The 24187-nt window shown below is 43.9% G+C and overlaps 1 protein-coding gene across 1 annotated transcript in view; it reads left to right on the top strand.

The window, feature by feature from the left end:
* Window positions 1-24187, top strand: part of STARD9 (StAR related lipid transfer domain containing 9) — a 145405-nt gene that overhangs the window by 80214 nt on the left and 41004 nt on the right. The window contains exons 8-20 of the mRNA XM_047766577.1: window positions 1392-1461; window positions 2871-2943; window positions 9202-9269; window positions 10419-10516; window positions 10916-11125; window positions 11305-11402; window positions 13036-13113; window positions 13550-13621; window positions 16065-16244; window positions 19948-19999; window positions 20330-20467; window positions 21440-21522; window positions 21662-21765. Coding sequence (XP_047622533.1) covers window positions 1392-1461; window positions 2871-2943; window positions 9202-9269; window positions 10419-10516; window positions 10916-11125; window positions 11305-11402; window positions 13036-13113; window positions 13550-13621; window positions 16065-16244; window positions 19948-19999; window positions 20330-20467; window positions 21440-21522; window positions 21662-21765 — 1324 coding nt within the window. The remainder of the gene's footprint in view (window positions 1-1391; window positions 1462-2870; window positions 2944-9201; window positions 9270-10418; window positions 10517-10915; window positions 11126-11304; window positions 11403-13035; window positions 13114-13549; window positions 13622-16064; window positions 16245-19947; window positions 20000-20329; window positions 20468-21439; window positions 21523-21661; window positions 21766-24187) is intronic.

Genomic DNA, 24187 nt, shown 5'->3' with positions numbered 1-24187 from the left:
CAGTGAAAATGTTGTTTATGTTATCTAGTTTTCCATTACTGAAAGCAGAAGGTCTCTATCTTTAATTAAATTTTAAAAATTCTTTCTATTATAGAGAATTTTGAACATTTTGAACAAAAACAGACCTCCATGTTTTACCCCATAACCATTGACAAATTCTGCCCTATCTACATTATTGTCTACATTCCTCATTCTATATTGGTTTGAGGAAAATTCCAGATGTCACATCAATTCATCTATAAATATTTTAGTATATAGCCCTAAAAGATATGGAGTGTTTTTTTAAAAAATCACCCCTACAAAACTGTTATCTCATCTAAGCAATAGCAATAATTCCTTAATATAAAAAAATCCAATCACTGTTCAAGGTACTTTGTTGATTTTTATTGTAGTTGTATTCCGCTATGAGCCCGTGGAGTTACTTTGTTCCTGAATCTTTTTTTTTTTTTTGTCTTTTTGCCTTTTCTAGGGCCACTCCTGCGGCACATGGAGGTTCCCAGGCTCTAGGGGTTGAATCGGAGCTGTAGCCACCAGCCTACACCAGAGCCACAGCAATGCAGGATCCGAGTCACGTCTGTGACCTACACCACAGCTCACGGCAACGCCAGATCCTTAACCCACTGAGCAAGGCCAGGTATCGAACCCGCAACCTCATGGTTCCTAGTCAGATTCGTTAACCACTGAGCCACAACGGGGGAACTCCCCTGAATCTTTAATACAGAGATTCTCTAGCACGGTTGTGAAGGCCTTGTCTTACCCAGAAGGTAACCAGTCATAAAGATGGACTTTCATGCCCCTGAGCTCCTCTTGATCTATCTAAATCCTACTTACTCTATAGTGGCTAAATTCAAGTCTCATTTCCTTCATGGAGCTTGTCTTTACCACTCTAGTCTCCTCAGCATTTATTCTTTCCGCTCCCATGGCATGTGGCCGTATTATCATGTAGCATATAATTTCTCATGATTGTAACCTGTGGGAGGATAAGGATCTGTGTATGTCACACTGAGTCCACCATTTTGTGGGGGTACATAGTGCCTAATTCAGGAATTTTGTAAGGGGCAAATGAGGTAATGTATGAGAACTTATAACTATATATAGCAAAATCATAAGTAATTATTATTGTTATTCTTTTTGTTGTTATCATAACCAAGTGACTTCCAGACTCTGTGAGAGCAGAGACCTGTGTTCCAGGAGCCTGTCAATGCCTGACAGTAGGCTCCCAATAAATATTTACTGACTTAATTTATTATATGAATGAATGAAGTCATTCCCTCATTCTTGCCTATCAACTAATACGAAATAGGATGATAAAGTTAATTACTTAAAGGAAAAGGTTAAACTTTGCAAAAAGTGTTATTTAATTTCTTTTTTCCTCCTCACAAATCTGATAGGTTTATCTCAACATGTAGTTACCAACTATAAGCAAGTAATTCAACTCTTGGAGGAGGGGATAGCAAACAGGTAACAGGTTTGTTTGTCCCTGTCATTCTCGCAATCTCATTTGTCTTTCCCGTGTTCTCATCCCCCTTTGCATCTGTATATTTTCTCTGCAGCTCTCCACATTCACAGAACAGTAATGTACCCAGGGTAAGGGGCCGTGGCTAAGATTTAGTGCCATTCTCACTAAAGATGAAGTTGGAGTTTGTTCTGGATGTAATAATATTAGTCAGTAAGCCCAGTTAATTATTCTATGCTCTGTCTTAGAATACACAACTTCTCCTGTTTTGATCAAACAAAAGATTCTTGTCTGCACTGTCTTCTCTGTGGTAGAGATGATATCATTTAATATAGTTTATATATAGTTTAAAGTGATTGAGAAAACCATTTTTCTTCTAGTTTTGCATACTGTAAAGGTTATCCAAAAAGACTGTTTTGCATCTGCTATGAATATGTAAGTGCTATAGAGTCTTCTAAAAGTTATTGTAAATTATGATAATATTCCATATTGTTAGTTACTGTGAAATATCCAGAATGTTATTAATATGTGCCTGAAAAAATTACCCTTTTTACCTGAAAAAAAAATGGGACAGTTTAGAGACTTTTATTTACCCTATGGATAACAGGTCCAAGTTAATTGAACATGAAGGAAGAAATTTAAATTTAGCATTCTGCTCCTTGGCATTCATGAAACTCTCCTAGAGGCACTTTTGTATTGGCCTTCAGGATATCCTGAGTTCCTTGATCTTTAAGTGTCAGGCTTCACTTTGTCCTTTTTATCTTTGAATCACTGAGACCATCCTCTAGATTTTGACTCTTTTATTCAATTCTGCAACTCCTCTGAGAATAGAAGTCATTGGGTCGGTCTTAAACTGGAACAAGGTTGACTTGGATTTAGAAGAAGGGAAAACTCTCCTGACTCTCCTAACACTGAATGACTCGCTCCAGGAGATTATGAATTCTACCTGGCCTAAGAACGATGTTGATATAATTCATTTTAAAGCTCTTTCTGGTGCTATAAGATTAACATTCTGTGTTAAACCATGACTGACCTTCTCTCTCTCTTTGAGGCTTTTCCAGCAAGCTCTTCACCTCTGCTTGTCTTAAATAGGTTTGGGGAATATTCTTCCACGTTGATGACACTGTAGTATCATCTTTACAACTCTGACTTTTAGCTTCTGTTGCTTAAAAAGAGTTCTAATTGTGGTTTAGCATGAAGCTACTACATTTGCTTTTATCCTGAGATATCAGTACCTAAAGCACTGCCTCTTCCCTGTTTGGACCCCTCTCCTAACTATAACAGACTGAATATGGATGTTTTGTGAACCTCACTTGTCAATCTCAGACTAACATTTCTTGTGTTCCTCATAGATCCTAAGGATCCACCATGCATAAACAATCCTTCTCCTAATTTTCTTCCCTTCTACACACAGAATCACAGCAGCAACCCATGTTCATGAGGCCAGCAGCAGATCCCATGCCATCTTCACTATCTACTATACACAGGTTGGTTACCACTTATATTTGCTTAGAGGTCGTCTTTTCACTTATATTTTGAGTACTTTCTATCTTCCCCCCATTTCTTTTTTTTTTTTTCTTCTTCTTCTTCTCCTTTTTAGGGCTGTACCTGAGGCATATGGAAATTCCCAGGCTAGGGGTCTGGATTAGAGAATTGGAGCTGTAAGTGCTGACCTACGCCACAGCCACAGCAACACAGATCTGAGCACATCTGTGACCCACACTGCAGCTCTCAGCAACACCAGATCCTTAACCCACTGAGTGAGACCAGGGATTGAACCCACATCCTCATGGATACTGGTTGGATTCTTAACCTGCTGAGCTACAATGGGAAGTCTTCTTCCCTCCTATTTCTTTTTCTTTCTTCCTACCCACCCCTTTATAAGTCCTCTAATAGGACCTAATATTATAAGGAGGACCTACACACAATCTACTAAGCTATACACCCAGAAAGGGTAGAGTCAGTTCTTAAAGACAAATCAAAATATCTTTGATTTATATTTTACTTTTAACATTTCAAATATTTTCATATCTGTATGATCAGTATGGGCATTTAAAATGAAAAGCAAGATTGAAATGAAAGAAAGCATTAAAATGAAAAAGTAGAAGATTCACTTCCATCATGATGGAGTGAGAAGATTGACACATCCTATCCGCTCAAAGCAACTAAAAACCTAGACAACACTGTCAAAGCAGCCATTTCTATACTCTAGAAATAGACCAAAGCCATATTGTAATCCAAGAAGCATTTATTCAAGAGAACTACTGAATTGCAGGTAAGAACAGTGCAAATGTGTGCTGTGGTCCCTTGGGCTGCTCCCATCCTCCCCACCCACATTCCAATGTCTGTTATGGAGGTAGTTCAATCAGAGAAGGGAAGGTGGCGAAAACCGGCAGCTCTTCTTGCTACCTGCTAGCTGACTCACTCGATTAGGAGCATTGTCATTTAAAGTAGTGATCTTGGTGGCAAGCTAACAAGGAGATCAGTGTCTCTATTAGCCTGAGATTGTAGGTCTATTTAAGGCAAGAAATGAACAGGCAGATTATCTGGGGATTAAACAGTGATTTCTAGGAGATAATACTGTGATAGGAGACTTGATAACATCTTCACATATCCTAGGTTAAACAAAAACTGTGCACATATGCAACAGAGACTACATGGGCTCAACTTCCCACACTCCACTCCAGCCCTGATGACTCTTCACATATGTGCAGAGAAGACATAAAAGGGCCCTGTGGCTTGTGAGTACTGGGGTAAACTTAAAACAGCCCCAAATCTTAGTGCATAGCCCCATCTACATATAGATCTCTTAACAGAGATAAAAGTACTATTGACTCAGGGTGTTTTTAATTACAACTTCTGACCCATCTTTGGCTGAACATTAAGCCATGCAGACACAGGATAGCCCCCTAAAAGCCAAGCTTACAGTCAAAAACAACTAAAGGAAAAAAACGAAACAGAGATCTCTTTGGCTATATGCTGTGACGGACACAGATTTTAGCGATTTAGTCCATGCAGATTACCAGACAAAACAACAACTACTACCAACCTCGAGAGGAAAAAATCAGAATCTAGAGTCGTTACAGTGTTATCTTAAATGTCTTTTTTTAACTGAAAATTATTAGACACGCAAAAGCAATCAAACAGGATATGCTAAGGATTAAAAAAAAAGTCAATAGAAACTGACTCTAAGTGCGCCAGATGTTGGATTTGCATACAAAGACTTCTAAGCAGCTAATAGAAATATGTTCAGAGTTGAAGGAAACCATGTTTAAAGAATTAAAGGAAAACATGATGGCAGTGACTCTAGGGAATCTCAATAAAATGATAGGAATTATTTTAAGAGGGAAATTCTGGAAATGTATATTAACGGAAATGAAAAATTTACTAATGGGACTTAACAGATTTGTTTGTTAGTCTTTTGTCTTTTTAGAGCCGCACCAGCGGCATATGGAGGTTCCCAGGCTAGGGGTCTAATTGGAGCTGTTGCTGCTGGCCTACGCCAGAGCCACGGCAATGCCAGATCCAAGCCACATCTGCAACCTAAACCATAGCTCATAGCAACTCAGGATCGTTAACCCGCTGAGCAAGGCCGGGGATCGAACCCGCAACCTCATGGTTCCTAGTCAGATTCATTTCTGCTACGCCACGGTGGGAACTCCTCAAGAACAGATTTGATACAGCAGAAGAATTAGTGAAGTTGAAGATAGACCAATAGAAATCATTCATTTTAAAGAAGACAGAGTGAAAAAATTAAAGTAAAATGAATAGAGCTGCACAGACCTGTGGGACACCAGTTTTGTTAACGTAAGTATAATGGGAATCCCAGGAAGAAAAGGGAGAAAGCAGGCATTAGAAAAAATCGAAAAACAGTGGCCTAAAACAGTCGCCAAATTGTTGAAAACTGTTAAGTTTCAAGGTCTAAGAAGCTTAAGAACTTGAAGTAAAATTAACACAAAGAGACCCACACTTAGACACATCATAGTCAAACTGTTGAAAGTCAAAGAGAAAATCTTGAAACCATCTAGAGCAATATGACTCATGATATACAGAAAAATAATTATGTAATTAGTGGCTGACTTCTTATCAGAAACATTGGACCCCAGAAGAAGAGTGCTGAATAGAAGTAAGACTATCAACCAAGAATTGTATATGCAGCATAACTTACTTTCAAAGTTAGGGTGAAATAACTATCATTTTAAAAAAGGAAAAAAGAGAATTTATTGTTAGCAGACCTACATATAAGAAAACTAGGTGAAATCTTTCAAACTGAAAGAGAGTGATAATCAGACAGTAACTTCAGTATAGAGGAAGAAATGAAGAGTGCTGAGAATGGTAAATATGTGGGTAAATATAAAAGACTATGCAGGAGTTCCCATCGTGGCGCAGTGGTTAGTGAATCCGACTAGGAACCATGAGGTTGCAGGTTTGATTCCCGGCCTTGCTCAGTGGAAGGATCCAGCATTGCCATGAGCTGTGGTGTAGGTCGCAGACACGGCTTGGATCCCGAGTTGCTGTGGCTCTGATGTAGGCCGGCAGCTACAACTCTGATTAGACCCCTAGCCTGGGAACCTTCATATGCAGCAAAAGCGGCCCCAGAAAAGGCAAAAAGACAAAAAAAAAAAAAGACTATGCGAATAGACTCATTCTCATTTCTTCTTATGAAAACAATAAGATTGTGTAAATCATACAGTAATTATAATGCATTATTATATAGCATATATTTACATTGTCATATATAATAATAGCACAAGGGAGTGAGGAAGAAAAGGAGATATATTGGAGCAAACTTTCTGTATTTTATAGGAATTAAGTTATTGTGTTTTGAAATTTATCATGATAAGTTATGATGCATATTGTGATCAGAACCACAAGAAAATAGCTCAGGGAGTTCCCTGGTGGGCCAGTAGTTAAAGGATCTGGTGTTGTCACTGCTGTGGTGCAGGTCGCTGCTCTCACTCTTGTTTGATCCCTAGCCCAAGAACTTCCACATGCCTCAGGCATGGCCCAGAAAAATAGCTCAAAAACGCAGTTTAAAAATCAGCAGAAATGGGAGTTTCCATTGTGGCTCAGCGGGTTAAGAACCAGACTCATATCCATAAGGATGCAGGTTTGATCCCTGGCCTCACTCAGTGAGTTAAAGGAGCCATTGTTGCTTCGTGATGTAGGTCATGGATGTGGCTTGGATCTGATATTGCTATGGCGTGGCGTAGGACAGCAGCTCTGATCTGACCCCTAGCCTGGGAACATCCATATGCCATGGGTGCAGCCCTAAAAGGATGGAAAAGAAAATAATCAGCAGAAATGAAATAGTACACTAAAAATACTTATATTAAGAGAAGGCAGTGAAGGAAGAACAGAAAAAAAAAAAAAACACGAGATAATTAGAAAATAAATAGAAAAAGAACAGACATGATTCTGAAAAAATCAATAGTTACATTAAATATGAATGAATGTCCAAATTGTCCAACTGAATAAAAGCAATACTCAGCTATATACTATCTTCAAGAAACACTTCTTTTTTTTTTTTTGTCTTTTGTTGTTGTTGCTATTTCTTGGGCCGCACCTGTGGCATATGGAGGTTCCCAGGCTAGGGGTCGAATCGGAACTGTAGCCACCGGCCTACGCCAGAGCCACAGCAACACAGGATCCGAGCCGCGTCTGCAACCTACACCAGGGCTCACGGCAACGCCGGATCGTTAACCCACTGAGCAAGGGCGGGGACCGAACCCGCAATCTCATGGCTCCTAGTTGGATTCGTTAACCACTGCGCCACAATGGGAACTCCAAGAAACACTTCTTAGGGAGTTCCTGTCATGGTGCAGAGGAAATGAATCTGACTGGTAACCTTGAGGTTGTGGTTTCAGTCCCTGGCCTCAGTGGGTTAAGGATCCGGAATTGCCATGAGCTGTGGTGTAGGTCACAGACGTGGCCTGGATCTGGCATTGCTGTGGCTATGGCACAGGCCAGCAGCTACAGCTCCGATTCTACCCCTAGCCTGGACACCTCCATATGCCGTGGGTGTGGCCCTAGAAAAGACAAAAAGACAAAAAAAAAAGACTTCTTAGAATCAAAAATACGTATAGATTGAAAATAAAGGATGGGAGAAGATACACCATGCAAATCATGAGAGAGCTAGAGTACTATATTAATGTAAAGCAAGGAAAAAAAATAGATTTTTAAGACATATGCTGGAGACAAAGAAGGACATTTCCTAATGATAAAAGGTCTGTACAGGAGTTACTGTTGTGGCTCTTCAGAAATAAATCTGACTAGAAACAAATTGAGGACGCAAAGGTTAAATCCCTGGCCTCGCTCAGTGGGTTAAGGATCTGGCATTGCCATGAGCTGTGCTGTAGGTCGCAAATGCAGCTCAGATCCGGTATTGCTGTGGCTTAGTGTAGGCCAGCAGCTCCAGCTCCAATTTGACCCATAGCCTAGGAACCTCCATATGCCACAGGTGTGGCCCTAAAAAGACAAAAAAAAAAAAAAAAGTCTGGGAGTTCCCGTCGTGGCGCAGTGGTTAACGAATCCGACTAGGAACCATGAGGTTGCGGGATGTGGTTTGGCCAGACTTTGATCTCGCTGCTGCTCTTTCCACAGCCACAGCAGTGACCGATAGAACCCCTGAAGCCAGGCAGCTGCGAGGGAACTCCCTGAGAGCTTGCTGGAGGATACCAATCAACCCACCTTAATTCATCAGACCTGGTTTCAGTCAGCCCTCCATACCCTGGCGCTCTACTGAAATGGGAGCTCCGTTGCCCAGGAGCTCCCTTCATGGCTCAGTTGGTTTAACGAACCCAACTAGGATCCATGAGGACACAGGTTCAAACCCTGGCCTCGCTCAGTGGGTTAAGGATCGGATGTTGCCGTGAGCCATGGTCTAGGTCGAGGACAGGGCTCAGATCTGGTCTTGCTGTGGCTATGGTGTAGGCCAGCAGCTGTAGTTCCAATTTGACCCCTAGCCTGGAAACTTCCATATGCCTCAGGTGTGGGCCTAAAAAGCCAAAAGAGAAAAAAAAAAATCTATGCCCCGTGAAAGAAGCCAGACATTGTATGATTCCATGTGTCTGAAATATTCTGAGAAGACAAATTTATAGAGCTAGGAAATCAGTGAGTAGTGGCCTGCGACTGGAGATAGCAATGGAGATGGATTGCAGACAGACTTGAAGGAATTTGGGGAGTCATTAGAAATGTTTTAAAACTGGATTTTGGTAATGGATGCACAACATTATAATAAAATAACAACAACAAAAAAATATTGAAATTTTTTTTTTTGGAAAAAGGGGAAGTAGTTTTGCCTCTGAGGGCTGGATGCCCCTGGATAGAACAGAGGCAGAGTCCTGCCCAGCAGGGTACCGTGCTGTGATTGAGGTTGACAAGACACAGTCTCCCATCAGGGGACCCCCCCCCCACCTGCTTTGGATCTGTGCTGATGAGGGCCAGAGCCTTCTGCAGGGCAGTCGAGCATTTAATTGGTAAATTGTGCTCAGCCAACTTTGTGAGAATTTGCCCACTTTGTGTGTGGAAGTTTTGCTCATAATTTTAATGAGGGGAAGGCCCAGGGTTTACTGATTGTATCTGTCAAATATTGAGAACTCATCTGGTTAGGAGAACATTACAATACAGATTTCTTGAGTGAACTGGCTAAAAGTCCAAATATCACCTTGGTTAGGAGGGTGTCTATGGGGAGAAAACAACACGTTGTTCCCAATGAGAAGCTTTACCCATATTTTATCCCTTAGGCAATCCTGGAGAACAACCTCCCCTCAGAAATTGCCAGCAAGATCAACCTTGTGGACCTAGCAGGCAGGTAATTAGGATCTCAAGGCCAAGGGAAATGACTCCCTTGACCATGACCTTGTTCTCTCCCGTTTTACAGGGAATAAACCTTTTCCAGCCTTTTACACATTTCAGTCGTCCTGAGAAAATTACAGCAGAAACTAATTGTTTGAATGCTAGGTAAAGAAATTATCATTTTCCAGGGGCTGAAAAGTTCTGTGTCGGGGTTCTCAGTCTTTGCTGCCCATTAAAATCTCCTGGATCTTTTAGAACTCCCAGTGCCCAGGCGGCACCTCAGATCGAATAAATCAGATTATTAGTGGAGTCAGGGTGCATGCAGTGTATAACCAGGACTGAAAACCAGTGCTCTAAGTAGAGGTGACTGAGAATGCTTTTTTCCTTTGACCTAATACTGATTTTATGCAGCTCCATATGCTACTTTAAAAGAAAAAAATACTCTGTCATTGAGGAGAAAATACTACCTTATTTAAAGTTTTATTTTATTGGAATATAGTTGACTTAAAAAGTTGTGTTAATTGCAGGCATACAGCAAAGTAAATCAGTTATACTACCTTTTTAAGTATTAGGAGGAAACATGAATTGTGCTCATTATGTCCAGAAAGAAGAAACTCTCAGAAATAATGTGATCACAAAAAAAGTGTAACATGAAATAAGGCAAATTTTCGTATTTTAACCCTGCTAAATAATTAATATGGTACAGTACTCCCTTAAAAGCTTAAGTGCTTTCTGGAAGAAACTGTATCAGCCAACTGGAAGTGTGAATTTTTAATATTTCCCATTTACTTAAATAAGGAATTTGAAACCATTAATGACATAAAGCCATTAATATGTAAGATTAAAACAATAGAGAAAAGGGGAATTGTATATACAAAAAAAACTGTTCATATCATTACTGTAAATAAGTATTATATTTAACTCAAAGTGCCCTGGCAGACAAAATAAAAACAAATGTAATGAATTATTTCATTTTTACTGCCTGAGAAGCAGAAGAATGCCAGTTCGTTACAAGGTGGTAACATTTATTTTTTGGAACTGAATTCTCAGAGAAATTATTTATGGGGGTCTTTTACATGATGTACAATACAGTGGGTGGTGTCTTTCAACAGCATTATAAGGATAGGGTCTTCTCGTTTGCTTTTGTTTTCATTGACTGTTTTAGTGAAAGAGCAGATCCCAGTTACTGTAAGGACCGGCTTACTGAAGGAGCCAACATCAACAAGTCTCTCGTGACTCTGGGAATCGTCATCTCCACCTTAGGTATTTTCTGGGCCTGGATTATCAGAGTGGGAAGGAAACTTTGGAAGATAACTCCTATGTTTTCATTTTGTCAAATGGAGTAGGTACTTAAAAGGTTATTTTTGATAAAGTTACCCTCTGGTTTGGGGCATGAAAAAATTGATGTTTGTGGTGTCAGAACATAAACCCACATCCTACCACTCTCATTCCCAAAAGAAGGGAGACCACAAAATTGTGCGGCTTAAATATTCTATCTCTTGAGTCCAGAGACTAATTCAGGGCCCATGCTTAAAGCATCCTGTCAAGTGCAGAAAGAGATCAGAAGTATGATGCTATGTTTTCCAATCATTGCTTTGTTTGAATGCATTTGCTTCCTAATTCCTTTTTTTCTTCCACTTTTATTATTTTGTGTCTTTTAAGCCCAGAACTCTCAAGTGTTCAGCAGCTGCCAGAGCTTCAGCAGCTCAGCCAGCGATGGTGGCAACAGTGGGGTCCCTAGCTCTCCTTCCGGGACCAGCAGTGGCGGGGGACGCTCCCGGAGGCAGTCTTACATCCCGTACAGGGACTCTGTGTTGACCTGGCTGCTGAAGGACAGCCTTGGAGGCAACTCCAGAACCATCATGGTTGCCAGTGAGTGGGACACTGGAGCTGGTTCTATGCGAGGACTGGTGCTCTCCTTTAGAGGAAGGGCCACAGCCACCCATTTCATCAAGGGCCTTATACAGCGTGGGCCATGGCAGCAAGGCCAGTGGTCATGGGCTGGGTCAGAAGGGCTTGGAGGGTTCTTTAACTTTCTCCTTCTACTTCAGCCGTGTCTCCTGCACACACTAGCTACAGTGAGACCATGAGCACATTGAGATATGCATCCAATGCCAAAAACATCATCAACAAGCCGAGGGTAAATGAGGTGAGACCTTCATCTGAGGTCCTGGTCTGGTACAGTTTACACTAAGTTCTCCTTTCTTTCTCTCATTGATTTCTTTCTCTTCGTATTCACCCCAACTGTCACACTTGTCTCTGAATGATAAGAGAGTGAAATTCTTGCCACTCGAAGAAAAATTGTTTAAAAGTTTCTGTGTTTACTGCTTTATTCTGAGTTTATGTTAATATACATCTTTTATTTTTTTTCCTATGCAAATTACAGTGACTTTTCTGTTTAGGGCTAAAAACTTTAGACATATGAATTCTTTAGTTTTGAAAACTGAGTAATGATGAGAATATTCCAAAAGTTCCTTACATGCTTTGCAATTTCAGTGAAAATTCTGGGACAGAAATCACAAACTGGGGGCCAGATAGATATAGCCCAATATATATGCCCTGGCATTTATGTTACCTGCCTGACCTCCTGCTCTAGGGCACTGATTCTCAAACGTTAGTGTGTATCAGAACTGCTTGGAACGTTCATTAGACCACTGGTGTGTCCCAGCCGTCAAGAGTTTCTGATGTAATAGATGTTGGTGGGGGACAGAATTTGTATTTCTTTCTTTCTTTTTTTTTTTTTTTTGCTTTTTAGGGCCGCATTTGCAACATATGGAGGTTCCCAGGCTAGGGGTCGAATTGGAGCTGCAGCTGCCAGCCTACGCCACAGCCATGGCAACTCGGGATCCAAGCTGCATCTGCAGCCTACACCACAACTCACAGGAATGCCAGATCCTTAACCCACTGAGTGAGGCCAGGGATCAAATCCACAACCTCATGGTTCCTAGTTGGATTCGTTTCTGCTGTGCCACGATGGCAACTCGCAGAATTTGCTTTTTTTTTTTTTTTTTTTTTGGTCTTTTTGCCTTTTCTAGGGCTGCTCCCTCGGCATATGGAGGTTCCCAGGCTAGGGGTCGAGTCGGAGCTGTAGCCACCAGCCTACACCGGAGCCACAGCAACTCAGGATCTGAGCCACGTCTGCAGCCTACACCGTAACTCACGGCAACTCCAGATCCTTAACCCACTGAGCAAGGCCAGGGATCGAACCTGCAACCTCATGGTTCCTAGTCAGATTTGTTAACCCCTGTGCCATAACGGGAACTCCAAGAATTTGCATTTCTAATAAGTTCTTAGGTGAAGTTGACTCTGGCTCTGAGACCACACTTTGATTATTTTTGTTTTCTTTTGTTTTTCTTCTTTTCGTTTTTCTTTTTTGTCTTTTTTTTTGGTCTTTTTTTTTTGTCTTTTCTAGGGCCACACCTGCGGCATATGGAGGTTCCCAGGCTAGGGGTCCAACCAGAGCTACAGCCGCCAGCCACAGCCACAGCCACAGCCACTCGGGATCCAAGCTGCGTCTGCAACCTGTACCACAGCTCATGGCAACAACAGATCCTTAACCCATTGAGTGAGGCCAGGGATCGAACCTGCAACCTCATGGTTCATAGTCGGATTCATTAACCACTGAGCCACAATGGGAACTCCTGAGACCACTCTTTGAGAAGATTACCCCAGAAGTTACTCCCAAGGAGCAATCCGCTTCTTCCAAGCTAATTGCATGTAGCATCCTATAGCCATTGGGGGCCTGATATCAATTGCTGGTGACCGAGTTCTCTGTGTTCCAGGATGCAAATGTGAAGTTGATCAGAGAGCTCAGAGACGAGATCGGAAGACTGAAAGCCATGCTGCTGAGCTTCGAGCTGGTATGTGGGCAGTAAGGACTTTTCTGTCCTCAGAAGCCCCTTTTCCTTTTTGCAGGGGATCTGAGCCCTGCTTCATTCTATGTTCTCAGTGAGGTGACCCTTGTGGGGCAGGGGCAGGAGCAAAGATAGGACAGGGGTTACTCTGGTACCTGTGTGGTTTCAAATGGTTGGCACCCTCTCACTGTATCCTCTCTACCATCCACAGGGCATACACCTAGATGGCCCTTGTTCTGTATGTGAGCAGATATGGGGAAGGAGCCCAGCAAAGAAAATGTCCTTGGATTCTCCATCTTTGTAGCAACCCGAATGCAAATACTTAGGCTTCTGCTTTGTTTCTGATTTTAACCATTAAGTTTGTCCTTTATCTGCATCTTATCTTTCTTCACAAGAGTACAGGTGGGACCCACAAAGTACATCCCTCTCTTTATTTGCGCAGAGAAACTTCCATTCATTGAATGAGGGAAAGGAAGAGAATCTGAAGGAGCTGGTTCTCCAAAATGAATTGAAGGTGGGTGTGTTGGGGGGGAACTCACTTGTGCTTTATATCACCTCAGGAACAGGTCTGACCTCTCTCTGGCCAGGCTTTCTCCCTCGTCAGGACAGAGATTGTATCTGAGACATCTTTTCTTTCCATTGATCCTTGAGTTGGGGGGGAGGTGTTTGTCCTGGGGTTCATGACTGTCTTTCTGAATCTGCTTTAATCTTTCAGGGGATCATGATAACTCCCTTCACATAATGACAGTAACCTAGAAAAAAAGTTATTTTCCAGTCAGTAAATCAACCGACCAACATGTATTGAGCACCAAATAGGTACTCAGCATGATGCCGCTGGAGATACGAAGACATTCCTGCCCTCAGGTGGCTTGTAGTCTAGTTGGAGTCATATTTAAAGAATGGTTAAGTGGGATAACTTACCGAGTTAGATGGAAGGAAGAATCATTACGCTTGGAATTGTCAGGGCCGAAATCAGTGCTGGAGTTGGAAGTAGACACCAGTCTCCAGTGCTGGAAATAGACTTTGAAGGATGGGTAGAGTCTGTTAGCTGGAGAGAAGGGCTTTGGCATTGGGGAGAGGGAGGGGTGACAGAAGCCAAGGCAGGGAAGTGAGAGAAGGACTGGTGTGGGAGCAGGACTAAGCCGGCTAGAACAGGTGCTCATGGTAGAGAGTAGTGGAGGCAAGAGTGGGGCCAGTTTAGGACTTTTGACCTTGGCATAAACTGGATGACTCATAGCTTCTTGAACCAAGTTGACATAATAAAGGAATATATTGGGGAAATTAGCATAGAATGTAGGATGCATGTAGAGTGGAATGAGGATTGAATTCAGAGAGACCATCAAGGAAAGAGACTGTTGTTGTGACCCCATGAGGATCAGGACAAGACTTTTGCAGAGATGAGAGAGATTAGATTAAATGTTGATTCCCAGAGGCATTTAAAAGGGGGAAGTTGCAGATATTATTTGCTGACAGGTTAGATTTCGATCTTGCAGATGAATGTGTCAGTTTCTAATATTCTACTGCATCATTCTATATATTATTAAAGTATCCTGGCTACATCAGTATTTCATTGCCCAAACTAAACTTTAGGATTACTGCACATATCCATAAGTTTCTCAGAAATCCTGTTTAGCTATATGTGTTCTGATCTGGGGTTCAGAAAATACCATCCCTCTATAAGTGAGAGATGAAATAGAAGAGTCATATTATTCCAGGTTCATTAGCATTTTTATTTTATACAGGCCAGCCAACCTGGACTTGAACCTGCCAGTTGCTGGCCTCATGACCTAGCACAGGTAGGAGTAAGTAATGAAGGCTGGCCAGAAGGGAGGTGTGCTCAGCAGTGTCTCCAGGGGGCTGTGCCCTGCCCCCTACCTCTGCCAGGGCCCAAACTACCCCAGCCCTTCATGGGTACCCCCTAGTTTTCAAACTTCAACTCAATGATTATAATGCTCAAAAGAATATTTCTAGGATCATAAAATTTTGTACCTAAATTTGGCATGATTTCTTTTTCTTAAGTTTTCTCTTTATCAGAGAAGGACCTAAGCTGAATCCATTCCTTTTCCTGGGCTTCCTCCGTTCCTACACTCCCAGGAGAAGCTTCTTCCTTCAGCATTAGTTTCTACCATAAGAGGAAATAAAGGACCCTATATTCAACATTGTTCCTTCACGTTTCCCTAATGGACTTAGTTAAGGCTGCTAAGCTGTGGTGTAGGCCAGCAGCTGCAGCTCTTATTCGACCCCTAGCCTGGGAACTTCCATATGCCACAGGTGTGGCCCTAAAAAGATTAAAAAAAAAAAAAAAAAAAAAACCTGCTCCTGATCCACAGTAAGATGTCAGTGTTCATTCCTGTTGTTACTGGTTGTTGTTGGCTTTTTTTTTTTTTTTAATTTTCTTTCTCTTTCTTTTTTCTTTTCTTTATTTTTTTGTCTTTTTTGGGCTGTATCCATGGCATATGGAGGTTCCCAGGCTAAAGGTCAAATTGGAGCTATAGCTGCTGGCTGATGCTAAAGCCACAGCAACAGCAATGTCATATCAGAGTCCCATCTGTGACCTACATCACAGCTCACAGCAACACCGGATCCTTAACCCACTGAGTAAAGCCAGGGATCGTATCTGAGTTCTCATGGATACTAGTCAGGTTTGTTACCGCTGAGCCACAACGGGAACTCCACAACTAATTTTTTAAAATAAGATTTATGGTGTTTTTTTTTCCTAAAAAAAATACATGCTCATTGCTGAAAATAACATTTATTGAGTTTCTATTTATTAAAGTAACACTTGCCTATTGAGGAAAACTTAGAAAACACAGAAGGCTCACAGAGGATGTGCAAGGACCCCCATAGGGCCTTGAATAGTAATGGAGGAAAGTGAGAAGCGATGCCATGAGGATGGCACCAAATGTTTGTCTGCTCCCTGTGCTGAGGGTCCAAGACCATCTCGTCTGTCTTCCCAGATTGACCAGCTGACCAAAGACTGGACCCGGAAGTGGGATGAGTGGAAGGCCCTTGTGGAGCATTACAGAGTGGACATCAACAGGAGGAGAGCTGGGCTGGTCATTGACTCCAGCCTGCCACACCTGATGGCCTTGGAGGATGATGTCCTCAGCACAGGTGTCGTGCTCTATCACCTGAAGGTGAGTGGGTGGGCGAACCCCTTCTATCCTTGAGCAGCGGCCCCAGAGGTCAGGGAGGGTAAAGCCAGCAGTAGTTTAGGCCACAGAGCTGCCCCCAGGTTTGCCTTCAGAAAGCTGGGCCAGGCCTGCCAGGCAACTGTGATCTCTTGCTTTTGTATGAATAGAGCCGAAGACTAGAAATCAGAACAATCCTTTGGTTTTCAACTGCTGCTATCATTGCTCTTTTGTTCTCTGTGCCTTAATTGCCTCATTTTAAAGTAAGAATAATGGTGCTTATACTCATTTTTCATCATCTTTTTAGGGCCATGCTGTGGCATGTGGAAGTTCCCAAACTAGGGGTCGAATTAGAGCTGTAGCTGCCAGCCTACACCACAGCTCACAGCAACGCCAGATCCTTAACCCATTGAGCAAGGCCAGTGATAGAACCCGAGTCTTCATGGATACTAGTCGGGCTCATTACCACTGAGCCACGATGGGAACTCCCTGTTTTTCGCCTTCTTGAAGCACAGGAATGCAGCCATGGAGGTGAAATCTAACCTCAAAATTCCATCAACACTCCTGAGTGCTCTCCAAAAATACAGGCCGCTCATGGACGGCCTTCAGAGGCTAAGGCATCAAAAGATCAGAAACAGTTTCCTTCCAGTACTTCATTCTCACCTTCTCCTTCTCCATTTCTAGGTTTACCTCGGAAAGTAAGAGAGGAGAGAGGAAGCAGACAGGGGGCGCTTCAAGAAAGCGTGTGGGTGAGGGCTGACCAGGGTGTGTCAAGCAACCACCCAGAGAAAATAGAGTGCTTTGAAGGCCTTGCACAGGGACCTGGCTCCCCTGGTTCTTTGTCACCTGGAGGCCAGCTCCTCATTTCTAAATGAAACGTTTTGAGTTAGTGATCTATAGTCGACAGAATCTTATATCCTGTCTTCATTAAAAACATGTGCCCTACTGTAGAAGGGCAGTCCCCATGAATGGCTGACCATACTCTACGTGACCAGAATCTGTATGCTCACTAAAAATCCAGTCTTCATTTTTCCTAATTGCCCCCAGCACATTAAATTGACATTTAAGAAACAGAGCTTATGGGGATGTGTGATGCTGCTGTCATCCCTAGAGAAGTTAGGCTGCTAATGCTGCAGCGCACATGGTGGGAGATGTCAGCAAAGCTCACGTTTAGAAAGTCTGTCTTCTTAGGATAAGCCCTTAGGCAAGTTGTCAGAGACTGAGCCTCCCAGACAGAAAGTTAAAGTAGCTTCTTTTTTTGCCACAGTATAAATCAGCTCAAGAATGTGCCTCAGACAGTAGTGGCTCTTACCTTAATGACAGCTCTAAGCCCCAAAGGCTTTCAGTCCTATTAGTCAGAATCTCGGGGAGAGGTTGGAGGTCAGGTAGAGACCTAGTGAATTAAAATGCTCAATATCTCAGTGGAACCAATCTGATATATTGTTTGGATGTGGAGTGAGCGAGGAAGGTAGACGTCAAGGGGCAGAGCTTAGGGTAGCAGAGGTTGAAGGATGATGGTGAGACTGAGCCGTAGGCAGCTGGCAAATGATGCTGGAGCACTGGTGCCCTTGCCGAATGCCCTGAGGGGACTGAGGGTGGAGTCAGTGAACCTGAGGGATGAGGTTTCAGTCCACTTCTTTTTTTTTTTTTTTTCCTGTCTTTTTAGGGCCGTACCTGCAGCACATGGAAGTTCCCAAGCTAGGGGTCCAATTGGAGCTTAACTGCCAGCCTATGCCACAAGCATAGCAACATAGGCATACCTCAGGGTAATGCCAGATCCTTAACCCACTGAGCAAGGCCAGGGATTGAACCCGCATCCTCATGGATGCTAGTTAGAATCGTTAACTGCTGAGCCACGGCAGAACCTCCTCAGTCCACTTCTAACCCTGGCATTTCTTCAGTTTTTGTGCCCATTTTCCTCCTTGTTGTTTGTTTAGATCCTAGTTTGGGTAGTAATGTAACAATCACTCAAGATTCTCAGTTTTTATTTGCTAACTTAGTTCTAGGCCCAGGACTAGTCCCAAGCGATGGCCTGAGAGCTGTTTTCCCTTGAGTCACCTTGGGAAGCACTGTGGATGGGGAGCAGGCAGTGGGAGGGGTGGGTGGAGCACAGGTTACTGCTGTCCTGGACTTCATCTTCATGATTGTCTTTGTGCCGCTGCACCTCCCCAAAGAGGCAGAGGGGGAGTTCCCTGGTGGCTCAGTGGGTTAAGGATCCGGTGTTGTCACTGTGTGGCCCAGTTGCTGCTGTGATGTAGGTTGAATCCCTGGCTCTGGAACTTCTGCATGACACGGGCATGCCTCCCCCACCCCCTGAAAAAACAAGAGGCAGAGTGGGCAGCAGGCACCAGCACCAGCTCAGCCCATGTTAAACAAGATGCCAGCATGTTTTAGGGGAGGCTGTTGTGCGCATCTAGAAGTTGGGATGTGCTGTGGCCTTTATCCCTTCGAGAGGAATGTGCCTCCTCATCGGGGCTGACCCGAACCCCCACCGAGCAGTCTTAATGCTTCTCGCTTGGGTCTGGCTGGTGGCGTCTGGAGACTGGCATCCATTGGCTTGTTCTATCCTCAGTGGATGAAGGGGAAAGCCTGGTCTCAGCCTGGTTGTGAGTGTATGTGGAGCCAGAGCCCCTCTCATTACTTCCAGGCATCTTTCTTCTCACAAGCAATTTGGAGGGAGCTCCAGGGCCCTCCTTTGTGGCTGCTGACAGTGAAGCCTAGTGTGGAACTTCCTAGTTACTTCAAAAACATCAGTCACTAGGGAGAGGTTGGAAAAGCATGGACGCAGGACCCAGAGAGACCTGAATTTTAGCCAGAGTTCTAGTTAGTGTTTAGGCTCCCTGGGTAGCTTATCCACTATCAGCTTCAGTTTCCTCCTCTGTAAGGGGGATCATGACACCTATGTTTTGAGTCGTTAGAGGATTAAATAGGAGGTGTCTGTAAAGCACTTGGCACAGTGCCCAGGACATAGATTATTCAGTAAATGATAAATACATATCTAAGCTTACATCTCTGTTGCTGTGGCGCTGCCTTCCTCACCCAGAGCCGTGTGGTCTTAAACTGCACGCATTTTGTAATCCAGGCCCCAAAGGCCCTGTCTTCCACTAACCCAGTGGTTCACTGATACTAACTCCAGTTTCCCCCTCCTCTGTTATACTCCTCTCTTCCAGTCTGTTTTGATTCTAGATGTGCTTTTCTCCTTTTTGTGCTTTACTCTTCTTAGAATCTGGTGTCTGTTAAACTTCACCTGTGGACCAAGAAGGTAAACATCCTGTTTCCCACACATCATCATAGAAAGTGTGTCTCTTTGAGACTGACTGTAGCAAACTTGGATCACACTAGCCTAGCCTCTGGGAGAAAGCTATTCCCGTCTGCCTACTTCATCAGACTAGAGAATCTCTGATTGACAGCCTGACTCCAGGCTATGGGACAGAAAGGGGCTGGCCAGCACTATTTGGACTTTGTAAAAAAGCTGGTGCTGCTTTGTCATGTATTTTTTGCCCTCACCTTCTCAGGGGCTTCCTAGGCTTCAGAGTGAGTGGGCACAGCAGTCAGAATAGCCTAGACCAAAATCGAGAAGTGGTATGGAAAAGGCTAGGGCGGGTGTGGGAAGAAGACAGTGATGACACTCAAACAGGTGGACTTTCCCTTGGGGGCAGGGCTGTGTCCATTTTTATTCTCATTAAAGTTGTTTCACTTTTCCCTTTAGGAGGGGACAACAAAAATAGGAAGGATCGATTCGGATCAGGAACAGGACATTGGTGAGTGACAGAGCGAACTGGTCTGATGCCTTGTGGCAGGTACTCACGCCTGATGGGTGTCTGCAGAGGAACCTCGTGGTGCCCTTGGAGGAAGGAATCTTCAAGGTCTGAGGGGTTGCTCCTCTTTTCCTGCCAGCCTATGGGTCTGGGACATGATCGGAGGAGAGCCACCCTGTGGAATGATCTGGATCTAGGTGGTTTCAGGTGGTGGCTCTTCCTCTCTTGTCATGATGTGAGATCTTTCAGATGTGGATTCTGATCCCCTAGAAAGAATGGAAGAAGTGTTTCTGTGGGCTGTGCCTCCACTCAAGTGACCCCCCTCTTCTGTAGTCCTGCAGGGTCAGTGGATTGAGAGAGACCACTGCACCATCACCAGTGCCTGTGGAGTCGTCATTCTGCGGCCGGCCCGTGGGGCCCGCTGCTCAGTCAATGGCCGGGAGGTTACCGCCTCCTGCCGTCTGACCCAAGGTAGGTCCATCTGCAGCCCTGCTTGTGCCAGGATGAGTGATAGACCAGCTGTGTTCTTATGAACCAGACCCAGAGAGCTCAGTGAAGAATGCTCTAAGGATGGAACACCCAGCCTCTGCACCCAGAGAGCTGAAGATTTTCTAATATTATCCTCTTCCTGTAAACACAGAAGTTCCAACTCCAGGGCTCCAGAGTGGAGAATGACTGTCTGAATTTGGTACCCATGTTTGTTAGCTTTGTGTCCTTGGGAAAGTCTCTGAGTTTCAATTTCCTCATCTGTAAAGTTAGAGGATAAGTAGATAATTAGAGGATCATTGGGAGGATTGAATGAGCTAATCCATGCAACATTCTTAGCAGTGTCCTTGGCACTTAGTGAGCACTCATTGTCATGATTACTGTTGCTATCCCTACTAGAATTAACCTGTTCAGTCCTTTGAGGCTGAGCTTGGATACCCCCTCTTCCACAAAAGCTTTCCTTGCCCACCCCACCTGGAGCTCGTCTTGCTTTCCCTTGGATACTAGAGCTCCTCTAGTTCGTCTCATTAATTCGATGCTGTATAATATTCAGAGTTCCCGTTGTAGCTCTGCAGGTTAAGAACCCCACCTAGCATCTATGAGGATGTGGATTCAACCCCTGGCCTCACTCAGTGGATTAAGGATGCAGCATTGCTGCAAGTTATAATGCAGGTTGAGGATGCTGCTCAGATCCCATGTTGCTGCGGCTGTGGTGGAGGCCGGCAGCTGCAGCTCTGATTTGACCCCTAGCCTGGGAACTTCCATCTGCTGCGGGTGTGGCCCTATAAAGCCCCCCCAAAAAATGCTGCACAATATTCAGTGAATATATATCTTATTGACTCAGCCTAATTACCAACTTGTTGAGGGCAAAACTTTGTCTCAGAGCAGTGCCCTGCCTGTAATATGTACTGAGAATATGAGCCATGGGTTGAAATCACATCTGTCTCTGTGCCACAGGAGCCGTCATAACCCTGGGGAAAGCGCAAAAGTTCCGATTCAACCACCCAGCCGAGGCCGCCATCCTTCGGCAGCAGAGGCAGGTGAGTGCTGAGGCATTTTCCACGAGGCTGCTGGCCTCTCTACTTCTTCCTGGGGTAGGGGGGTGGATCGGGTTTGCCTGGGTCTTTTGGGGAGGGGGTGATGATGTCAATCTCACTGTGCTTCCTCCCTGGTCCGCAGGTTGGAGAGGCTGTTGGTGGCAGTGGCTCTCTGGAATGGTTGGATTTGGATGGAGATGTCACTGCTTCCCGGTTGGGTCTCTGCCCCTTGCTTTGGAAGGAAAGGTGGGAAATAGCTGCTCCCTCTGTGGTGGAACCTATTAGTTTTGCTTTTTTTCCCCTAATTACTCAATGAATTTTATTACATTTATAGTTGTACAACAATCACACAACCCAGCTTTATAGCAGTTCCATCCCAAACCCCTAGCCCATCCCCCCACCCCTCAATCTGTCTCCTTTGGAAATCATAAGTTTTTCAAAGTCTGTGAGTCAGTATCTGTTCTGCAAAGAATTTCATTGTGTCCTTTTTTTAGATTCCACGTGTAAGTGATAGCATTTGATGTTGGTGTCTCATTGACTGACTTCACTTAGCATGATAATTTCTAGGTCTGTCTATGTTGCTAAAAATGCCGGTATTTCATTCCTTTTAATGGCTGAGTAATATTCCATTGTGTATATGTACCACATCTTCTTGATCCACTCCTCTGTCGATGGACATTTAGGTTGTTTCCATGTCTTGGCTATTGTATAGAGTGCTGCAATGAACATCGGAGTGCATGTATCTTTTCGATTCGTGGTTTTCTCTGGGTAGATGCCCAGGAGTGGGATTGCTGGATCAAATGGTAATTCTGTTTTAGTTTTCTGAGGAATCTCCATACTGTTTTCCACAGTGGATGCACCAATTTACAATCCCATCAACAGTGTACTAGGGTTTCTTTTTCTCCACACCCTCTCCAGCACTTATTGTTTGTAGACTTTTGGATGATGGCCATTCTGGCTGGTGTAAGGTGGTACCTCATAGTGGTTTTGATGTGCATTTCTCTAATAATGAGTGATGTTGAACATCTTTTCATGTGTTTTTTGGCCATCCATATGTCTTCTTTGGAGAATTGTCTGTTTAGATCTTCTGCCATTTTTTGATGGGTTTGTTTGTTTTTTTGGTATTGAGCGGCAGAAGTTGTTTATAAATTTTGGAGATTAATACTTTGTCAGTGGATTCATGTTTATAAATTTTGGAGATTAATACTTTGTCAGCGGATTCACTTGCAAAGATTTTCTCCCATTCTGTGGGTTGTCTTTTCGTTTTGTTTAGGGTTTCCTTTGCTGTGCAGAAACTTTTAAGTTGAATTAAGTCCCATTTGTTTATTTCTGTTTTTGTTGTCATTACGCTAGGAGGTAGGTCCGAGAAGATATTGTTGTGGTTTATGTCGGAGAGTGTTTGGCCTATATTATCCTTTAAGAGTTTTATAGTGGTTTTGCTTCTGAATTCATTACAATGTGGAGTGGGGAGATAAGTGTAGCAGTCAAGCCCTGCACAAGGCCTGGTCTGAACCAACTTGGGTGAGTGATCTTAAGATGCAGATGAGCTGCTCAGCTGGTGGCTGCCAGGGAAGTGGTCTTGGCCTTCATTCATTTCCTCTTGGTTATTGCAACTTTATTTGTCCCTAAAAGAGGGACATCATTTGATGTTTCCTGTGGCTACTTTCCCCTGTCAACAAGACTTACATGTGGTGTGTTTGTGGATCTCTTTGATGCTGCTTCTGAACCTACCTCCCTATAAACCTAGGCTGCCTGTGTGTGAGCTTTGGGTGTGTCCATTAGCTTCCTGGGCTGTGGTTTCCTCTGAATTTTTGAAGTTATCGTGGGACTGAGAATGCTCTTTTCCTCATAACCAAGGGTCCAGAATTATGCATCTTAGGGGTGAGAACTCTAGGAAGAGCATGAAAATATCTTAGGGTTCTGCCCTTTCTTCCACATTTCACCTGCCTTGTGACTGTGGAATGCGGGGTCAGAGTTTTCTATGTGATTTGTGGCAACTGCTCTTCTTCCTCATAGTCATTCTTCATCCACTTCTGCATTGACCCTCCCCTCCCAGTTCTAGATGCCTTGCAGGTTGGATACTAGTAGTAACAGTGGCATCTTCCTGTTCGCTAAGCTGCAAGTGACTTCTACCTTGGGAACTCTGTGTGGAAAATGGCAACAGGGGACTTGGTGCCTGTGAGAGTGCTGGTGTGGGGGGCTGTCCAGCCCATGAGCACGGGGCACCTGGGAGGGTTATGATGGCCCTTCCCCTGCTTCCTTCAGAGGAATCTAGCTGCTCTTTGCTTAGGCCAGGAGCATTTGATGGCAGCCGAGGGTAGTGTTGGGTCAGGTGTTGGAGGTGAGGTGTTGGGTGAGGGCAGAAGCGCTTTGATGCAGGGAGCCCGAGCAGCAGGCGGGTGTTCACAGGAGTGCTGCTAAGGGCCCAAGGACAATACTCAAGTCTAAGGGACGATGGCCCTAGTGTCGGGCAACTCTGCGCCCTGAGAGCTGACACAGGATGAAGTGTATCAAGACCCCACAGACTCAGGACCGAAGCCGGGGCTCTTGTTTTGTCAGAGTAGCCCTCCATTTTTGTAATGAAGTCAGGAGAGGAGGCCTTGTCTTAGATAGGTTCTGTTGGGAAAATGTACAGAGGATGTGTTTTTCCCGGAGTCCCGAGGCTCAC

This window comes from Phacochoerus africanus, chromosome 2, assembly GCF_016906955.1.
Source record: "Phacochoerus africanus isolate WHEZ1 chromosome 2, ROS_Pafr_v1, whole genome shotgun sequence".
Taxonomy (NCBI): domain Eukaryota; kingdom Metazoa; phylum Chordata; class Mammalia; order Artiodactyla; family Suidae; genus Phacochoerus; species Phacochoerus africanus.
This window is presented reverse-complemented; position numbering and strand designations above follow the sequence as displayed.